The sequence below is a fragment of the Rhipicephalus microplus genome, unplaced genomic scaffold (genome assembly GCF_043290135.1).
Source record: "Rhipicephalus microplus isolate Deutch F79 unplaced genomic scaffold, USDA_Rmic scaffold_24, whole genome shotgun sequence".
Taxonomy (NCBI): domain Eukaryota; kingdom Metazoa; phylum Arthropoda; class Arachnida; order Ixodida; family Ixodidae; genus Rhipicephalus; species Rhipicephalus microplus.
In genome coordinates this window covers 4,862,571-4,883,507 of record NW_027464597.1, presented here as the reverse complement: position 1 = coordinate 4,883,507, position 20,937 = coordinate 4,862,571, and the positions used below count along the sequence as shown (strand labels likewise).

The window sequence follows — 20,937 nt, the reverse complement described above, 5'->3', positions numbered from 1 at the left end:
TCGGGTTGGTATTATGGGGCTTTGTAAAGTGAGCACAGCACACGACTACTCGGACATAAAAGAAGAGACAAACCGCAGCGTGGAAGTGTGGAAATTTGCAAGAGGTGAAAAAATGCACTTGCATGCGCTCGGTTACTACGAAGCAGTGCCAAGTTCCCCGGTGTACAACCAGCTAGCAGCGGAGTGCTAGGTGGGTTGTCTCTACAGTGCTCGCAAATCTTTAAACGCACAGTGCCAATGAAAGTGTGGCCGTCAAGATGAAAAGCAGACGGCGGCAGAGTGGTGCAAGTGCATGGAGGACCATGGGAGAGAGAACTTGAAGTAACGGTGACTATGCTGTTCAGGCAGCAATGTGTTGCCCATGCAAATAATGCAGTCACATGAAGCCGTGCTTCGAGTGTACCGTGATGTAGGGGAGATGATATGCTATGTCCAGCTAAAATAGTCTGTACAATACCGACAGAACGACATGAGAGAGGGACACATAGGTATAACAGCCCCTGCATACCAATCACAAATCTGGCCACAAGGACCCTAAGCATATAATATCCGTCAGCTGAAGCTGAGCCAATATCGCGCACACCGGAGACAGTGTAAATGAAAGTGAAGCTATTAGCCCTAATCTGACATCTCTCACATTGTGAAAAAAATATGCGACAAAGCAAAAGCTCAACTATCTTGTCAACGTCTTCCTTACTATTGGCACATTCTTGGTAGAAGCAGGAAGTAAACGAGAGGCAGAATGAACACAGCAGCAGGTGGTAGCCCCAACCTGTTTAGGAGAGTAGAGTGCGATAAATGCCAAACAGCCAAGCTCATTTTATCTCAACCATACACACTGGGTCGACCCTTCCTCCCCCACACAGAGAGGCCTGCCCCCGTGAGGGGAGGCAAGGAACGTGCCCTCGAGGCACACCGCAAGTCTGTACAGCGGCCACCACGAGGGCCCGAGCAGAAGACTAGAGTGCTGTCGCGGCACGACCCCTAGGTCCGCACCGTCACGCGCACACACGTTCGTCCTCGTCATCAACACTGTCACGTCGAGGGCCTCCGCCGCTGAGGCGGCGTCGTGCCACCGGCGCGTATCCGCTGCGAGCGCCTCGTTGTGTGCTTGGCCTCGCGACAACGCTGGCAGGTGAACTCATCGGGAATGTTGTTGCGCCGAATCTTGGCGCACGACAGGTGGATCCACGTGAGGCACTCGGAGCACTCAATCATGGGCCGCCCGGCAAATGGCTTCAGGCAGAAGCAAGTGATCAGGCCGGAGTCTTCGTCCGCCAGTGTTTGTACCTCGGACAGAGAGCCCCCACCTGCGGCAAAGCAACACAAAAAATAAAATTCATGCGTTGCCATGGTCGCCAAATTCAGAGCTGCACTTTTAAATCGAGAGTGCAGGCACCTCGAGACGAGGCAGTCTACGCTGACAGCGTGCTAAAAATCAAGCTGATGCGAAAACAAAAATGTTAGCTGCCTCATGCATTCGTACCACGTCATTGCATTCCTCAGCAATCATGCCTGCTTTGCTCCTTGTTCAGCCAATTGGCGTCACTGCAAAAGCAGTACCTCCTCGGATAATGTCTTCAGACATTTCAAGAGTGCCTAATTATTGCATGTTATCATGCATATTGCCCACATTTAGTCCACTAAAAGCTAGTAGAGTCAGATTTCACGTGACCATAAAAATTGTCCCATTTAACAAAATTACCAAAAGTATCAAGACAACTTAAAAATGTTGATTAAATCAAGAAGCTAATTTTTTGAGCAATACGTAAATGCAGTGCTTATTCAGCATAGAGTGCTGTAAGCCCTCAATTGTCATCATCGGCTACTTCACAATGTGACCGCAGCCCAACATCCTTGCATCTTAAACCAAAACGAGCTCTGAACCCATGCCTTATTACATAACAACAATGCAACTGGGGGTGGCAACCATGTCTTTAGAAAAGTCCATGGCCATTGTGGCTGCCTGTGAACACAGTTTTCGCTCCTTTGTGTCGCACGTTAGTGGTATTTCGCACTGGGCGTGCTTTGAGGATCATTTACATTAGCCAGGTTATGGCCAAATAAGAACGAATCGAGTTTGATTCTACTAAATAATGCATATGCTGTCCTGGACCTGACAACCTGTCCAAATTACTCAATTTTCATATTAACAAGGTTTTATTTACCATATATCTAAAAAAATTCCATTTTCTATTTATCTCTAGCTGATCTACACTATGTGTACTATAGCATATTTGTACTTCACTACCCTATCTACTTTTTTACCTAACTCTCATAAATCTTGACATATCGACTCCTTACGACCAGGTGTATTAGTGTCAGCCTCAATGTGGAAGTCTTGGCAACGGCAACTTACCCGGCAGTCGCTTTGCCGGAGCCAGGGAGCAAAAACGAAAAATACTGTCGCCATACCTGCTGTAAAAGCAGCTGCCAAATGAACCAGAGGCACCAAACCATAACAGGAGAGCGACATGCAAGTAATACATACAACATTGCAGCTTCAGTAAAGAATCTCTGGAAACTTCCGCAGAGCATGCTCGGTGGGACAACTTAAAATAATCGATGTGCGGCTTCCCAGAGATTACAATTAAAAAGCAGTTCAGTGAACTGCTTGAGTTTGTCAGTACGAAATTTATGAGAACAAAGTAGCTCGTTAATGATTTTTGACTCCGTAATGCAGCTTCTTCCGCAAAGCCAATGCATTACTTATGTGCACGACTCATCCGCAAACAGACAAATACAAGTTATTGCAAACACATTCATGCAGGGGGGGAAGTCATGTATGAAATGTGAGTAAGTTGAGACTAAAGAAAGGGGCACCATTAGTTTCTGCATGTTGCATGCAGGGAGAGCTCAGATCTGTTTGCGTTAGAAAGTGGTCACGGGTCTGACAGCAACGTTTGCAGATAACCAGTGGTGATATCCAGGAGGGGAAAAGAGGCATGCCGCGACAGCAGTTTATCCATTTGTGGCCGGCTATGGAATCATATACACTCAAACCTCATGACAAAGTCTCAACTGCCACGAAAATACTTCGTTACACTGAAAATTCGTTATAAATATACATGCTTGGAACTGTGTCTGCGACGAAGCTTTTCATCGCTTACTTCATTTATAACCAATAATTTGTTACATCCAAGTTCGTTATATCGTCACAAAGACACAGGTATGCAGGTACAAAATAGGGCATTTACTTTCGTAACCCAAGGGCCAGAAACGCGAGCACCAGAGCACGCGCACACAGAACTACTTCATTGCCCTCCTCAGAGGCTGGCTACTATAGTTGCCAGCCTACCTTGCGTCAATATAGAAGTTTGAGCGTATATGGAATCAAATATGAATACAGTGCACTGAAGTGCATGAGTGTGAGCTTCGATGTGAAGCCTCGACAACGGCTACATGGCCGGCTATTGCTACACTGCCTCCAGGCACCATGCGACTGGTTAGGTTACTACCATGGTGCCAAAAGGGACATCTAATTTTTCTTTTTTGCTTCCGTACAAGCTTGCAACACTTCAACACATCATGAGCGGGCTAAACACGTGCATACCATTAACGGACCCAAGCTTTCTGCAAGGATTACAAAAGGGTTTCCAAAGCATGGAAGGCTCTGGAAGAATAAAAGAAAATCAGTCTTTCTTTCAAGCCTACTTATAGACAAGACACGAGAGAGCATGAAGCTACAAAGCTAAATGCAAAGCTAGACGTAGTGACGTGGGCTTTAAGCCTTCCTTACATGCCTGCAAACTAAATTCAATAAAATGTTTAGACAATTACGCAAGTTCTTGTCACATTTCTGCAGTTACTTTTTTGAGGGTGAATTATTTCATTATACTTTGAAGAAAACAATCTTTTTGTTCTTATCACAATGAACAAATCACTGCCTCGCCAAAATAGACCAACTGACGTATGGATCAATAGCAGGAAGGACATGACTCAAAACAGCAGAAGCACATTTATGTTTGGGTCATCATTTCTTACTACAGAGCACACATGTCCCTACGCTGATATTACTGCTGACAGAGGAAACTTAGAGGATAAGGTGAATAAATAGATGCAGATTCTCAAGATGACATTTGGCAAACATACTTTTGTCTGAATACCATGTCCCCCTTATTGCAAGGTAGATGATGTTTCTGAATAGATGATGTAAGGACTTGCAAGTCTATGCTAACCGTTGGAAGTTGTTACTCTATTTATATTGGTTGTTTAATTAAAACTACAGCTTATGCATAACTACTCCAAAACAGCTATAACATGGAGATGTCTATCCTCATCGGGGGACTGCGGCTCATTGTGCACATGCTGCAACACTTTCTTCAGACATTGCACCGTCGTACAAAAGCGTGCTGCAGTGACAAGGAGATCAAGGCGCTCAGACTCACGCAAGGCATCGGGCTGCATTAAAAGCACGTGGCTCATTGTTGGCTGCACAGTGGCACGTTCGGGCAGCACAGCAGGGCAGCCCAAGGGTTTGCCAACTGAAAACGGGGGTTGGAGCCAGGGTGAGCACTCATGTGAACCGGCAGGCAGGTGTTTGCTCCCGACCGAAAAGGACTTCATAAAATTCCACTGGTGGATCTGGCAAGGGTATTGCAAGTTTTGACTAGCTGCATTGGATCGACTCACCATACAGCCTGTTTTTTCGATCCGTTTGCCAGGCCTGGGGGTCGGGTCGCAATTATTGAGGCCCGTCACGACCCTCCTGCCGGCCGTGTGCACGGGCCGAGCCCGTCTGGTATTTATGGACTTTGCAGAGGCACTGGAACTGCAGTGCTGCGCTTACACAGATGCTGAGTACGCTGTCATTTGACTGGTGCAGAGTAACGCTGAAATCACCACAGTGACTCAATAAGCAGAAAACAAATGCAATTTCTGCAGCAATTTAGCACGCAGTGGTTCTCTTCCTTTTGGATTTGGCCAGCGACAACAGTTTGGTCGACTATCGCAGATCCACAAGTGGAACTCTGTCACGAGTCTGAGCACAGCCTCGCCAGTCACTCTTTCGCGACCGTCTGTTTGCGAAACAAACAGGCACACAAAATGCATATTGTTTGGCCACGGCTGCTGAAAATTGCATTCACACCCTCCGTTCACTGCATTTTCCCCTTTCAAATCTTGCCCAATAATATGCCCACATAAAACTTGCAGTGAGAGAGTCTGCTTTGCATCCTGCTTGCCTATATGCTAAAGCTTATGCAACAGCCACCCTACGATTTTGGTAAGTTGTGTCTAAAGATAAAAAATTATAGCACCTTTACCAATTCCTTAGCTTATGCCAGTGCTGAATACATGAACGCAAGAATCATGCAGACGACAGAAATTGCACAGCTAAGGTAGACAGTAACAATGGTTATTAGGCTGAGTTATTTCATAGATAACACATAAGAATCAATAGAATAAAGAGCCTGTTCAGGATTAGTTTGTTTTTAGCATGAAAAAAAAAAAAGCTGAAAAACTTTCATAAGCAAATGATCTAGTAGAGCAAGCTATGAGAATGCTTTATACGCAGAAAATAATCTCAATATGTGCTAAATACCTTGATGACCAGTGCTGCATTTAGTTAAAAGTGCAATTACTGCTTCCATTACAAGTGCTTTCCCAACGAAATAAATGGAAAAGGGGCATTGAAAGAACACCTTAGCACTAGAAGTGATTAGTGGACACTGCACATTGCTTACAATGAAAGAAAGCACTTCTGGAAACCGCACAGGTTCATAACTTACGTTATGTGAAATGGGAGTGCCGCACTGCGACGTTAGTTCAAAAATGGCACATTCAGAAGTTTCACAAGTAGCACTGAAAACCTTGTTCTCTGATGTGAATGATAACAAATTGGAGCAGGGTAAAACGTAACCTAAGCATGCAATTATAATGCTATAATTGTGGCTACTTTACGGTGCTGTGCATTTGTGACAACACGGACAGGCCAGCGGTACTTTTCAAGCACACATTCTAGGCATTTCTTACCTAGAAAAATCCCTAAGCATATAATGTCGTTAACAAGGGCACCTTCTGGGTCTTGTTGGTTGAATATATTCCAAGTGTTTAGTGCAGAAGACTTACAAAGACAAGGGACACACACTTACACTACTTGCTTACCACAGGCGCAGGTTTTTAATTCGGCCTGGGAGTTGAGATGCACCGATAGCGTAGTGCACACAATAAATCTGTCATTGCTGTGCCAAAATGACAGTTTCTATGTGTAAAGTTCATTCAGGCATTATGCAGCATGTCTAGAACGAAATGTAGTAATTAGCTAGTGCTGCTAAGACATGTATAGTACTAATTGTGCAGCAAGCCCAACAGCAACACAGCAGATGTAATACTGTAACAACATTGCGTGAACACACTGTGCTGAAGCGTCAAAGCGTGATCTCTCGCACTTGCCAAAGATGCAAAAGAATGAGCACGATAAACCTGGCCTGTTTTAATACCTTGCACATGCACGTTTTGCCTGGCATAAATGAAAAGTTGAATGCGTAGCATATCTGTAGCCAAACATTACTGGAATGCAATTGCGTCTCCTATCACGCAGCAACCCGACAAAGCACCATTTTCTGCACAAATAATCGGCAGGAAGCTTGCAAGCAACAAAGACATTGCTTGCTTTTAGTTTGGCACAGTCTTAGTACCTGTTCCCTTTTTTGCATGCTGCCGGGTGAAAATTTCAGCCTGCTATAAAGCAATTATTCATGGGAATGATAAGTGCAAAATAAATGCTTGAAAAAAAAAAAGCCCGGCAGCATGCAAAAAGGGTAGCAGGTGCTACGACAGTGCATAACTAAAAGCAAGCAATGTCTTGATTGCTTGCAAGCTTCCGGTAGCATTCTCTAACTGCAGTTGGCATTCTGTTAAGAAGCCTATTTATTAGTTAAGAAGCCTATTTATTAGCCACAATGCAACTGTTGTATCACTTGAGCAGCAACACAGGACAGGTAACTGCTCTAGCAACAGCATCCAAAGTCATCATAGAAACATAACAAAAGATGGCCAACATGCTTTCTCGAGCACTATGTGCAAAGACGTGGAACGTAACTGGCACAGAGCAGTGACTACACATTCCAAGCTTTTCTCAATCAGAACAGGGGATGGTGGGGTACCTATTGCACATGTTCACCATTGCGATGCAAAAAAGGTGCCAGGGACGACCGACTGCTTGGCAGTGACCACTCACTGTTTGTGTGGCCACCTAAGCAATGTAGCATGCAATCCAAAATGATCCAGAGGATGACAGCACTAAGCTTGAAGTGTGAACAGTGTTACAGCAAGAAATGGGACTCAATCCACATAGCATGCTTACTTTGTGCCTACTTTGTGCAGCAAGAAATGTTGTACACGCACAGACCACCTGACAAAAGCAGCTTTTAGAAATGGCAGATTCACCACACGCAACGACAGGCTTCGATGCACGCACGTTGGCTAAAGGTACCAGGGTTCGAGTATCTGTCACCCGCTCATCCTACACCTAAGGGTCGCAAAAAGTTGACGGCAGGCATGCATCTCCCACCTCGCACGACTCTTTCGGAATTGACTGCGGTGCAGGCGTCGGCGTCAAGCTTTCTGCTAGTCGAATTCTTCACCTCTTTTCATGCTCGAAAGCGTTTCGGGCGGCACTAACACCTTTTCGTCGCCCGGGCAGCGCGAACTGGGAATTTCAGACTAACGTGGCCTGCACAGATCTAGCTGTGGTTGACCGCACAACCCAGCAATCGGCGCAAGAACGAAACGAACGCAACGCGATGACTTCGATTCGTGACAAGACTGTGTGCACGAATGATGGAAAGCACTGCTCGCAATACCGTGCAGCGCACTCGAATGTGACGCGTTAGCGGCGCCCTACGCTTGTCGACCGCTGCAGTGCAGGAGTTTCGTGGTTTTTCAACCGCAGAATACGAATCGGTGGACAAGTAGGCACTGGCCTCTCGCGCAAGACGATTTCTCAGGTTCAATTAAGCTCATTTTCGCGCTCTCAGCGCGTACAAGGCATGAAAGCGTATGCACCTTTTTTCAGCGCCAATTGTGTGGACCACGGCAGCCCAGTGCCCTAAACCCGAAGTCCACACTAGCGCGCTTGAGCAGTCCTTAAGTGCTGCAAAAGTGCCGCAGAGGCCACGAATCGAAAAGTGCGGCGCAGATACCGCGCCCAAGCCACGAAAGTCGTGTTGTGCCGCCATTGAAACCTGAGGACGGTCGACGGAATCTTGTGAGGTCTAGGGTTCTCTATGTGCGTGCCTCCTCGGATGTAAGGCTCGCGTTCTTAGCGACGCCATTCGATCGAGACCGAACAAGCGAGGGACGCACCCCCTCCAAACCTTACCTTGAAGCTCGCTGTCTTCTTGCTTGACGCTGTCGACGCTGTCGGCCGAGCAGTCCGAAGGGCTGGCCGCGTCCTTCTCTTGCAGTTCTTCCTCCTGCTTGATGCTCTCGTAGTTCTCGTACTCGAGGATGAACTTGCAGAAGGAAATGAAGTCTTCGGAAGTCCGCTGGCGTTTTCGTGGGGGCTCGCCGTCGGCCTGCGCAACAGCAAACGGTGAGCGCTCCGAGTGCACGATCACGGTCCGCCCGATTATACATGGCGTCGTCAAGAACGTCACGATAGCGTTGAGACCCGTGACCGACCACTGGGTAGTCGAAAAAAGGAGAAAATTTTCGGGAACTCACCGTCGTGGAAGCAAAGCACTCGCTCCTGAACACGAGAGTCTTGGTGGTGCCTGCGAAACGGGAAAAAAATCGGGGTCATCGTGACAGAAGTTGCAGACGTTCCGGCTGTCCGCGGCTACACACAACACTCTGACAGCAATCAGGGACTGCGGAAGCGTGATGTCGGCATCGTCAGACACTCTCGAAGGCGCTAAACCGCAGTCGCCCGGGCAGGCACCCCGATGGAAAGTGCCCGTACCTCGAAAGAAGAGCTCCCTCGCGAAGTTTTTCTCCGCTTTTTGCCCTGTCTGGAGACACCTACCATTCACGTCTCCTTCCATGCTCGTCGAATTCGCGCTGGAAATCGGAAACGATCATTACATTATCGTCCAGCGGCTTCGACCGGACTACGCAAAACTTTTTGGCTCTTCCGAGATTCGCTTGGGCACTCAGCAGACTCGCCGCAGCCAGACGATATCCCAGGATTCCTCGTTGTTTGGACGAGCTCACCAGCGCCTCCCGACGACGGGGGTGGCCGACCAATTAGCCGTGTCCAGCCGCCGCGCCCACCCCGCGGAATGGAATCGCCCGCTGCAAGATTCTGTCGATTTTGTTTTCCGAAGAGATAACGGGTCTACAATCCGTAGTTTCCTCAGTGCCACTCTACACACATCACATCGGCGAGTATTTTGTGGAGTCTTGCAGTGGGGAATTTTTACCTGCATCGCATCTTTCTCACCTAAAACAACTATCGCGTGCAGCAGCACCGTGTTGCATCGCGATCGGCGCACGAGGAAAACACTTGCAGCCATTGCACGGAGCGTTTCCGCGGTACGTCATCAAAACGCACGCGCTGCACCTTTTTGCGGCCATCTACGGCCTTTTTTAGAAGGTCCTACGATATCGACTTTTACCTTTTTTTTCTTCACGCCCTTCAGCATGCGAAGTGCGCCTGCCAATGAATCGACGAAAATAGTGATAGTTTTCACGGTCAGCTGATTTTGTGCTTGCCTTACCTGTACACAATTCCGTGGTCCACTGAAGCGGTTGCTGCATAAGAGTATGTACCTCTACACCACACGGGCATTGCTTTGCAGACTCTCTTTATTGTCACTAAAACAGACTGTACATTTTATTTTCGTCGTGGAATAAATACATACATCATTGATGAATCGCCAGAGTATTTAAGCAGGCTCTCTCTTTCTCTATATAATAACAGCGTGTGTACAATCGAAACGACAATGCCGCGCAATGAAAAGACCCCTTCTTTACTCTCGCGAAAGTGCAAATAGAAGAAATCAGTACACCGTCGAAAAGAAAAAAAAAGCACGCGTGAAACGCAACGAGACTAGAACTTAACTCGAAGGGGAGGGGCGGGGAAGGGCAGAGCATTTGTTCACTAAGTGATCGGGCCGCCACGTCGCTGCTGTGAGCTACACTGTCCAATTGTCGGTGCCAAGCTTCCATACATTTTCAGCGAGCACACCGCAAGTACGCCTGGCCTGCTGACTGAACGAAACAATTTCCCCCGTTTGCTAAGGAAAGCAGCAACGTGCAGCCTTGGTGCTCGCAGGCAACGCTTGTCCGCAAATTCTCTGAATCCCGACGACCGAGTGTTGGAGAAAACGCCTTTCCCTCACTCGCTGCCGGGTATGACCACCAACAAGGCAGTGAGAAGAGCAGTACGCAGTTTGAAACTGAAGCAAAATGCAGTTATGGTACAACAAAAAAAAACTTTTGTAGACATTAACGAACACAGGGGCACAAAATAAGAATATACGCATAGCACGTCTGCACTAAACATTTTGCAGCTTCATCCCCAGACTGTACACATTTGCTAATTCCTCTAATCCGCCTTTTTTTTTAGCTGCTTGTATGACTACCAGCAGTTAAACCGAGTCAAATCTGGCAGCATAGCACATACAGCAACATACAGTTGGTAGGTAGACGCAACAAAATAAATTTATGCACCTAGCTGCTGACACTGGCCCAAGAGTTCTTTCTAGCACATGAAACCTGCGCATTCTTGCACATCACTGCTGCTGAATGAGCAAGGCAGCAGAGGAGGACAAGTTCCCGCAAAACACTACGCATAATGCTATGCTAAACAAGCAGGCAGATGCGGCGACACAATTGCAACACGCCACTTTCAACAAACGAGACAACGCTTCTGCGTGACCGTCTTTCAACATACATCCTTGCTCGCAAAACACTCATTGCCGATCACAACAAAGATCAAACATGAGAAGCAAGGAAAAAAGCGTAGATGACAGCCGAGATGCAGAGAGACGCATCTGGTATTGTGTTGTTCGATGCGGCATACAATGATCCGAACCGGTAACGGTCTAGCAAGTCTTGCAAAAGTTTTCTCTCCACTTGCAGTGCAAAAGGTCCTGAATTATACACGAGTACAAAGGTGTTGGGAAGAGTTCGTCAGACTTATTCTATGACCGTTCCAACTTCTCAGTGATGCTTTAAGAGTTGGCTAGCACACATAAGAAAAAATACATTCACAGCTCATGTTCAAGGGCAGCATGCACAGAACGCTCAGGGAAACCACAGCTTAAAAAAATACGGCAACTTGCCGACAATCAAGTTAGATAGAAAATAGAATACAATTAAATGTACTAACTACATTGGCCTAAGTGTTGTTGCCCACAGCACTCCCTTATTGCCAACTCTACACAGCCTTGCAAAAGCTATGCATTCGCATCGTCCCGTGGGAACAGAGAGCCGGGGCTTTTCTGCTGCTAGTTTTCGATTAAGCGATGCCGCGTGAACGAATGTTCTGTGGCAGTGTTAGTAAACACCGCTCTCTTAATTCTTTGAAACACAGAGCCAACACATGCCACCAGCCTCTCCTGCGCTACACAGAGTTGGCAACACAGAATGCTCCATATTACTACAGTCACATCACTGGAAACGTAATATGCCATGGCACTATATAGATTTTTGGCCTGTGCAATGTTTCTTCAAAGGTGCAGCACACTTTTGACACTGCGGTTTTAAGCGGCACAGCTAGATGTTTTTGCTTCCAGTGCTGACCACCACGATAAGGGATGTTGACCTGCCATCGTGCATAGCTGGAACCTTTCAAAGTATTGTCCTGTACCATCAACACAGGCGACAACAATTGAGCAAGCATCACGACAACTGTGCGTTGAGCGAACCATGCTCACTTTTGAAGAAACGAAAGACAATAGTGGTTCTGGCAACATGCAAGAAAAGGAAGTTCTTCAATCAGTGGTGACAGCGGGTGACGTAAACAGATTTCCGCTTACACAACCCCGTTTAATAATAGCTTCAGGTGCACGTTGCGAATCGTGCACAATTGTACAAGCATAGCCGTACAGGCATTGTAGGGCAAGAACATCGGGCAGCGTCGCACATGCCCACAACTTTGTATCGTGGGCTTCAAGCCGATCCGGCGCAGCAACTCCGACAAGCAAACACAATGTTTTCCCAAGCAAATATAGCAGTGTGGGTAGGGAGCTAACTTCCTGAATGTTACTTCATTAGACACAGCATCTCTAAAGAGTTGCGGACAGCACCACAAAACTGCAATAATCAGCGGGCTTAAAGGGGCAGACAACCGCTTAGACGTCGAATTTATCTAACCCCATTAATGGAAAGCTTGTATGTCATGTTGACTAAAACGAGCCCTGTTCTTCTCATTGGACGTGGATTTATATTTTTATTTCATCACTAAAGTTGGTCGTGGCACCTAACTCGGCAAAGAAGTGCACATGCGTATGATGGCGATCACCTGACCTTTTTATCGATGCACACGGTTAATGCTCTTTATATCGGTGTTGAAATACGGCACACTTTTTGGTTATACTCTTTTCTAACCTGGAATGCGCCGATACGCTTTCGTTTGTAGCGAGCAAAACAGTGGCTCCACCTTTGCTTGGCGTACGATCATGAATGGCAGCATGTGGCCTTCATGATCGTCTCTCGGAATGAAGCTAATAGCAGAAACCACGGGCCGCATGAAAGTTGTGGCAACTGTGAACAACTTGGAGAAGTATTTGACAACGAGCATTCGAAGAACTTAATCTACTAGCAGTAACATTAAAAAAAAATAAAAGTGGCAGAATGAAGCTTGTTAAACACAGCAGTACCGACTTCTGTGAAAGTAGAACGTTGAGCGTAATGAAAAGTTTGCCAGGGGGTTTGCTGGAATTGCTATCGATGGTCAGCGTCACCAGAGAAGGCCCTCAAGTTTTTTTTGGTGGCTTCTCATATAGAAAACTTTTTGTGAAATATCTGCGTGTTCTTGGAATTAACCGCTGCAGGCTTAACTGCTATCGAGGGGGAGCTTTTTCGTTGTGCCGCAAGTCGAGCAAAGCCAGTCGTCAGTCTCTTCAAAACTAGTGCCTCAGTGGTTTGCAATCCACAACTCTGTTCCTGTGTAGCTTCTGACAACTCTCAGCTGTGGAAATATGAAGGATTGTTTTTCAAGCAACTTCTCAGTGAAGGTGCATCATTAGAGTGAAGCACACTGTTACACCAAGGAGGTGTGTCATTTGGGTGTCTGTCTGCCATGCACTTTTGGCAGGAAAGAAGCGAGCACTTAGAGAAACGCAAGCATTCCAGGTGGCCATCATTATTGTGACAGCAGAAAGATGCCCCAATACTCCCATTTGCTTTGATATACTTCCAGTGTGTACCAAGTGCTACACTGCGGTAGTGTGTTTGATAGCCAACTCATCATTATTAGTGTTGTTTAGGAGCATTAGCCAAATACAGCAGAGCACTTTCATAAAGTGACAGCAGTCACTTCCCAGTGTCGAGAAGGAGCGTGAAATGATAGAAAGTTTGCAGGAAGAGATATAGCTGTCAGCAACAGGTCTGACAATGAAAGTGACGGTTAGGGCAGTCACACTGCACAACCGCACTGCGACACACGATGTGGCAAACAGTGCACCGATGTGTCACAGCTCGAAGCAATCATTACTGACCCAGTTCTCCATAGAATAGAAAATAAAAGATAAGAACAACACCTTGATTCCAAATGCAGCGTTTCACACGTTTATATACGTGTGATTAGAATACCGAAACATAGAGGCAACTTTCTTAATCACCAAGCGCTATTTGCCGATGGAAAACTATTGCCACGAAAATGGGGAGACAGTGTTGCACACTGTCCGAAGCCGGGATATCTTATCGTTCATCATGTGAGTTAATATTTTTATGGGGCAAGACAACGCGCACTGTCACTTAAGCTGAAGTCAAGGTAACCATCAACAAGAAGTAAGCTCAAATAACAGGCCTCCTCACAAAAAGCCTGCTCTGTTTTCAAGTATAACATAGACATCTGAATTACGGAACTTTGGTTATTCTTGACTGAACCCAATCTACCTTTGGGACGCATGGATAATAAGAGCATTCCCACCAGGCAATAGACACTATTCACTGCATGCTGAAAGCTGAACTTTATAATGGAAAAGCAAGGCCTTGTCAGCCACGATTTTTCTGTGCCTCAGATGTGTCATATAGACTTGTCTTGTCCAACGATCGCAGTGGGTTGAACACAGGTGGTGATTACAAAATAAGCCCTACGGAGTAAGTGTGAACTTGCAGGCAGGAGTCGCATTCTCCGTCTATCAAATTTTGGAAATGAAATAAACTTTGCAATCAACACCTTTGGTGCCAAACTGAATGGCTCAGCCCACAGCCCTTAAAAGAACATTTTTAAGAATGTTGAATTGCAAATGAGTAAAATTATGTAAAATTACTCACATTTGAACTACACATGCAAATTAAGGGGGGAGGGAGATTCCAATGATCCGGGGCAGTTCTTCAAGCTATTGATGCAGAAAGTTGTATACTAGACCCCCGGAACATGTGTAACATGAACATTATGGGAGAGCACCATATACCAATGCTACACCGCTAGTGTTAACGATATTAAGAAGAAGCTTGAAGTAGCCAGTCAAGTGAACAGGCATTAGTGTGCAACATCCCTTCTGCACTCAAAGCAGGGGGCACATTGCTTGTGTTTGGGCACTTAAATTCATGCACAGTCAACTTGTGTCAAGCAAAGACATTCACACATCTCTGATTTGCAATTATTGAGCATTGTACAATGTGGGGGCCATGACGTGCAAGTATCGAATTTCTTAATTAACATATATTCAGGCCCACAGATTGAAGAAACCAAACAAACGAAAAAACTATTTTGGCTTTGCAGAAAAACACCAATAGCGTGGAACAGTATTACCTGCACTGTATTGCACCCGATTGCCTTCCCATGCACAGAGAATTTCCTTCCTATGCATAGAGAATTTGGAACACCAAACGCGGACACATTCTACTAATTGCTCTTCATGTGCATTCTTTAATTAGTAATTTCCTGCAGCACCACTGTGCTTTGAGAAGTGCTCACTTAAGCTGTGTTGAAAGGGTCAAATTGGAATTTTCATGCTGGCTTAAAACAGCGAGAGTTCTGACTAATTGAAGTTTCGAATTATGGCAAGTTGACTGTATTAGTACCCAGGCCCTATTGACCCAAATAGATGGCATCACAGCTGAACCACACGCCAAAAAGTTCAGCTTGCCATACATTTTCATCACACACAAAGGAGCATAAAACAGAACCAAGGCTACGACATGTAAGCAAACAAACAAACAAAATGGCAGTTTCAAACCAGACTAAGCTTCAAAGCCAGATTGCTGTCTCTTACAAGACAGGGAAAATGACTCAGCTATGTACAAGCACCAATTTTTAAAACATGAACAATGACAAAACAGGCAGCATCATAAACTTTGATGAAACCGTACAAGAAAGGTTGATCAAGCATGGAAATAAAATGCTTCGTTGCCCAACGTTAATAAAAGAAGTGAACAACTGTCTGTTATAAAAGCGAGCAGAAAAAAAAAATCAAGCATCCATGTCTTGCAACAATGAATAGACACATAATAAAAGTAAGCAATGACAAAACAAGAAAAAGGGCACTGTAAAAGGCCTCATCAGCTAAGAACATGAACAACAAATAAGATGGTACAACATAATAAAAAATGTGCGGGGACGAAGGTGTGCGTGAGACGCGCGTCAATATGGACGCAAAAAACCGGGAAAGTGTAAAACCGGGACGAAAGAGTTATGAATTGGATGAAGAAACTGCTTTGCTAGCGTGTGTGAGAAACTAAGCAATGACGTGCCGGCCAACGCAATGTGTGAGGTGTTTGAAAGGTGGCCACTTCGACTGCCGAGACCCGTCAGACAATCTGGTAGTTCTCGATGGAACCCAACATACCGACACCAATTTTTGAAGCTGAGTTTACTGAAAAATAGTCTTGCAATCGCTACAGTGTTAGGAATAACTTTTATTGCAAACTTTCAGATATAACGAACTTTCTTGTAAGATGCAACTTTGTTGAGGTTTGAGTGTAAATCGCACGGATAGGCCATGAACTAAAGATGGTGTAAATTAAAATGATTGTTGGGGTATTTATGTCCCGAAACCATGACATCATGAGGCACACCGTAGTGGAGAGGTCCAGAAAATCGACCACCTGGGGTTTTTTAATGTGCACCCAAATCTAAGCACACGGACCTCCAGCATTTCGCCTCCATCGTAGCGTGGCTCCCATGGCCAGAATTCAATCGCGCGACCTTTGTGCCAGCAGTCGGGCACTATAACCAGTAGAACACTGCAGCGGCCCAAAAACGAAAGTGTGCGCATTGCTTCACTTTCAAAGTGAAGCACTTCAATTCGAGGGCACTGTGCTACTGTAACCACAAGGCCCAAAGGAGCCCACGGTAGACCGACGGCATAATCTTCCAGTTTAGGCTAGTTTTATATTATACCTCTTCGGCATCCCTTTAATAGATAGAGTGATAATGATATGGAAAGAAGAAAACAATAACAGGTGACAATGGGCATAGTACAACGAGTGTCAATGGTTTGTGCTAAAGTGCATCGACTTCTTCCACCAAGATGATGAAGATGAATGTGATTTTTAAATGCATTAGCGCAGTTTCTCTAAAAGCAATACGTATTGATGAATGAATTTTACGTTGATGTTGAGTTTTTTAGCCAACTTCACTTGCACTGTGAACTATATCTGAAAAAGTGATGACTGGTCTCTGCACTAGAACACCGTGCCCTGTGTGATTTAATGATTCAATTCATTCAATCATATTCTACTCATTTTTGCTGTGTCCAAAGGTAAACCTCCCCATCCAAATCGTGCTGAAACAAAACTCCAAGTTCATTGCAAAAGGGTTGGGCTAAAGAAATGATGCAAAGCTGTTTTTCAAACTATCCTTACATTAGGCATACCTTTCCAGAGTTAATTTTCGGTGTCCCCTCTAAAAAAAGGCTGAACGAAGCCGCACAAAATCACGGTGTCACAATTTGGTGCCCACCCGTCAGGGTGCAAACTAAGTACTGCTATGCAAGTTAAAGAAAATATGAGGGAGTGGAATCTGGTGTTTCATTGACGAATTTGGAGGACCATCCGACAGAAGAGTATTGCACGCAACTATGGCTGCCAGTGCTCATACTGTTGTCTGATGGCTGAACGGGATGTGGAACTGCGTGCAGCCTGACCAAATCTTTGTTGTACACATCATCCGTGTTACGTGTTTTTGCTTCAAGCTTCATGAACGCTTCAAGTTGCCCTAGCTCATTTTTTTTAGCTCGTTGCACACCCACCACTGACTGCATCATCTGTGACTTGAACGTGCATGCTGTACTAAAGCTCAGTAGCCAGTTGAGAACTCTGCGCTGAAGCTGACGCTCCCACGGTGTACAGAAGTGCTATGCAGTGAATGACAGAGTGCGAAACTGAACTGAACGTTTCAAGGAAACGAAATTGCACAAAGCCGTCTGGCACGAAACAACCTGGAAGACAAATACAACATGTTTTCATGTGAATGATAATTCAGGCGACAATGCAATGCACATCTTTTCTAGGACAGTGTGCTTGGGGGAAGAATTTACTTGTCCTGGCTTGAACGTGTGTCAATCACTGCCATGTAAACAACTCAGCGAGTGCAGAAGAGGCATGCACTGGCCTCTGCAGAGACAAGGCAATGTTGCGAATGAGGATACTGTGCTGTACGTAGCCCAAACCACGCCCAGCGATTGCACGAGCCCCGGTTACACATATACAATGTAAGCACTACAAGGGTCCAATGAACAAGTGTGTTACTGTGACAATGTAAAATGCATTCGTCTCTGCAATCCATCCAGGAATGAGGCTAAAGAACAGTCAATAGAGTGGCCTGTCAGAACGAAACTCCGCGTAGGCACAATCCGATGCTTGCTGCACTCCAGAAAAAAGCGAACAATGATGTGGTGACGATCTGTAAAGACTGCCTCCGCGGTATTTGATACTGGAACCCGCCGCTGACCGATCGAGCGCACCGGTACCATAAATGCTGCGGAACGCTACGACTCACCCCAGTGGCTCTATGTCCGCATGTGATGCCTGGTGAGCGTGAGTCGCGTCGAATACCGAGACGTCTGACCAGACGATCCAAGGCAGTATCGAGAATGCAACTTTAAACAGCCTAACAAACGCTGCTGGACTACAATGTTGAAAATGGAGTTAATTTAAGTCAGAGTAATGAGCCAGTGAGTAATGTTTCATAGGCTCCTTGACCCTACACGTAATACCAGTTACTTAGCTTGAGAATCGCAACATGAAAAACAGTTATGAGGAGTAACTTCCTGTTCGTCTATAAGCTCAATGCTGCCCTAGACTGCCTTATGGTTGGCTGAATGGCATCTTGCAAGGCATTTCACAGTTCAAAGCCCATCATTGGCAGAACAAAAACAACTGGAACATCGTCTACGATGGAGTAACGGAAGGTGAAACTGCGTTATTAACAAGGCCTGCCCACGTGCCTGGTGAATTGACAAGTGACGTGTCGGCAAGCCATCTAGCGTGAGATGCCGCGTGACAGTCGCACCTGACAGACAGGGCAGCACCGCTGTCTCATCTTTGTTAAGTAGTGCCAGGCACATGGCAACTGCAAATTGCGAGGCACACCGTTGAGCCCAATGCGCCTGACTGAATTCTAGCTATGTTCTTCCAAATGTCAGCAGAAGCGGGCCTCACAGGTTACGGTTTGCAATGCCTTGCGGTCGAAACACTGCCTCCTGGCAACGGTAATTGAGAAACTCAATTTAACAAGAACGTCGGCATCATAAAATTTAGAGGAACGAATGTTAGCAGCATGAAAAAAGCTGAGGAGGCTGGCGGCGCTTCTTCTGCGTCACCGCTGAATGGGCAAGGTGCCAGCAGATGAACGTTGACGCAGCTGACTGCAACTGCATTGCAGGAGTGACAATAATAATGATAATAATAATATTAACAGTAACTGATGGACCCCGCATAACAAAGCAACTTGCAGCCGGCGGCGAAGCTCCCAAGACAAGGCAGCAGACTGCTTCCGAGCAACAGGTAACATTGCAATGGCAAGTTGCGTAGTCGCACTGTTGCGTGTTACCGCGCACCAACTTGCCAAACGTACCTTAGGTAGTACAGTACGTACTGGGAACTTGCTTGAAACAACGCTAGTTTCTTTGAGACTAGCAGTGGCTGAAAGCGTCACCAAAACACTCAAACCCTGGTCTGTTGAGACTCGACCAACTGAAGGCAGGACTAACACCGTCAATGTGCAAATAAAACGGCACCTAAAAGAAAAGTCACTGCCATCCGCTGGCAACTGTCGGTAGTCAAGCGAGGCCTAGCTACTAGACATTCCTGTCCTTCTCCTACTGCTGTTTCTATCACAAGTGTGGCCTCCGTACCATTCTCTCCGAGCTGCCTCAGGCTTTCAGTGCCGTTCGTCTTCCTTTGACTGGCGACCCGTCACAACGAAGAATGTGAACGGTGAACTAGCCCGGCCGTCGGCTGATGCAGCGCTGCTTGGAGCAGCGAAGGTCTGCACAGGTCGGCGGGGGTCATAGGACGCCCTCCATGAAACTGGTGTCCAGTGTCTGAATGAGGGTTCGCACAAAAGCCATCTCCTTGCGAGTGTTGTCGAAGATTACACGCGGGTCGTCTGACGTGCAGCGTAGGCAGTTGGGCGCCATCACCATGGCCAGGTTGCTGGCGTCCATCTTGGTGAGGGCAGCATTTTCAGGGGCAGCAAAAACCTGCAGAGAAAAAGGTTCATCGTTGAGCTGTCCTATCATTACAAGAGTAAACACTGACTATCATATGGACACATTTCATGCCAAACGCACTGAAAATAACATTGATGACTGCAGTTCCAAGTGCTTTTTAAGTAAGTGATCAATTTTCAACTCGTTCTCAAACTGAATTTCAATATAAGAGTGACACCTTTTCAAATGCTTCTGCTATCAAAACCCAGAAAGTACAAACTGTGCTGCAAAAAAAAAAAAGAAAAAAAAAACCCTGCCCTTTTAAAGTCCGTAAGCATTGAAGGATGTCATCACCCACTGCTGAGCAACAAAAGAGCGTGTGTTTTCTGTTTCTAAAGAGCTACAGGGCCACTTGACAGTCTTTGTTTCCCTTACATGGCTATCACACTTCCCATAATCTGACTTCTTCTGACAACGCATGCTGCTTCAAAGTCGAGTCGCCACCCAATTAGCTGGCTCTGGCCGGGACCACAAGACAGTTTCGAAGGGGGAAAAAAGTTCTTAAGGCATGAAAATAAAGTTTGTTTGGATTACAGCAGCCTTAAAAAATCTCCACTAATGCCCCCATGCGTGCTATGCTTGGGCATGAGAAGATTTGGTCGTAGCATTCGAGCTACAGCAACGCCATCTGCTTGTTGGCAATCACTGCCGCCGCACACTGTTGGGGGGCGGCAAAGTTGGCGGCTCCATGGCATAAAGCAAACAAAAATTGACGCTGGTCACAAAAAGATGTAAGCAAATATTAGTCTGGTTGGTGGGATTTAAAGGGATTGACAACTGACCAGAACATGTAATTAGATCGCAGTAGGAATAAGAAGACCATGAACTATAATGACAGATGATAAGTACATTTTGAAAGGGTTTGCAATGCAATCACAGAAGTGCTGAAGAAAAGGGGAAACAGCGAAGAGCGGAAGGCAAAGAGGGACGAGACAGCACTCGGATGACACGAGCGCTGTACCTCTTCGCTGTTGCCCGAGTGCTGTGTCGTCCCTCTTTGCCTTCCGCTCCTTGCTATTGCCCCTTTTCTTCAGCACTTACGTGATTGCACTGCAAACCCTTTCAATATGTACTTTAACCCATGAGACCAAATAGCAGTTCTCTCAGATGGCAAGAGCATTTCTTCACTCGCGCAGCCAGCATCAGTGATCACTGCGGTGCA

At 46.1% G+C, this 20,937-nt stretch overlaps 2 protein-coding genes and 1 long non-coding RNA gene across 5 annotated transcripts in view; 1 reads left to right on the top strand and 2 right to left on the bottom strand.

The window, feature by feature from the left end:
• The window catches only part of LOC119181432 (uncharacterized), a 34,678-nt gene that overhangs the window by 5,295 nt on the left and 8,446 nt on the right, over positions 1-20,937 (top strand). The window contains exon 1 of one of the 2 annotated variants that reach the window (XR_005111206.2): positions 9,339-9,477. The exons of the other annotated variant lie outside the window; for it this stretch is intronic. This is a non-coding gene — a long non-coding RNA (uncharacterized LOC119181432). Of the gene's footprint in view, positions 1-9,338; positions 9,478-20,937 lie in introns of those variants that run through there. 2 annotated transcript variants of the gene reach the window in all.
• LOC142761645 (uncharacterized) lies at positions 800-9,442 on the bottom strand. 2 transcript variants are annotated; one of them, XM_075884202.1, is made up of 5 exons: positions 8,969-9,442; positions 8,668-8,717; positions 8,324-8,519; positions 4,389-4,484; positions 800-1,310 (listed from the first exon to the last, which is right to left on the bottom strand). In XM_075884202.1, exons 1-5 carry the CDS (start codon positions 8,985-8,987, stop codon positions 1,036-1,038), a joined length of 636 nt encoding a protein of 211 aa, XP_075740317.1. In that variant the 5' UTR covers positions 8,988-9,442; the 3' UTR covers positions 800-1,035. The 2 variants fall into 2 exon arrangements, with proteins under 2 accessions (XP_075740317.1, XP_037288576.1); XM_037432679.2 differs by lacking the exon at positions 4,389-4,484 and having other exon boundaries at positions 8,969-9,139.
• LOC142786489 (rho GTPase-activating protein 39-like) overlaps positions 9,733-20,937 on the bottom strand; it is a 60,846-nt gene continuing 49,641 nt past the window's right edge. Inside the window, exon 12 of the mRNA XM_075884200.1 lies at positions 9,733-19,766. Within this exon, the coding sequence (XP_075740315.1) occupies positions 19,572-19,766 (195 nt within the window). The 3' untranslated portion in view covers positions 9,733-19,571. The remainder of the gene's footprint in view (positions 19,767-20,937) is intronic.

Excerpts from the sequence above, each read along its gene's own strand:
- LOC142761645 (XM_075884202.1), bottom strand. Across the intron at positions 8,520-8,667 it reads AGTGCTTTGCTTCCACGACG|GCCGACGGCGAGCCCCCACG; the intron begins GTGAGTTCCCGA and ends GCTGTTGCGCAG. Across the intron at positions 4,485-8,323 it reads AGAAGACAGCGAGCTTCAAG|TTGGCAAACCCTTGGGCTGC; the intron begins GTAAGGTTTGGA and ends CCCCGTTTTCAG.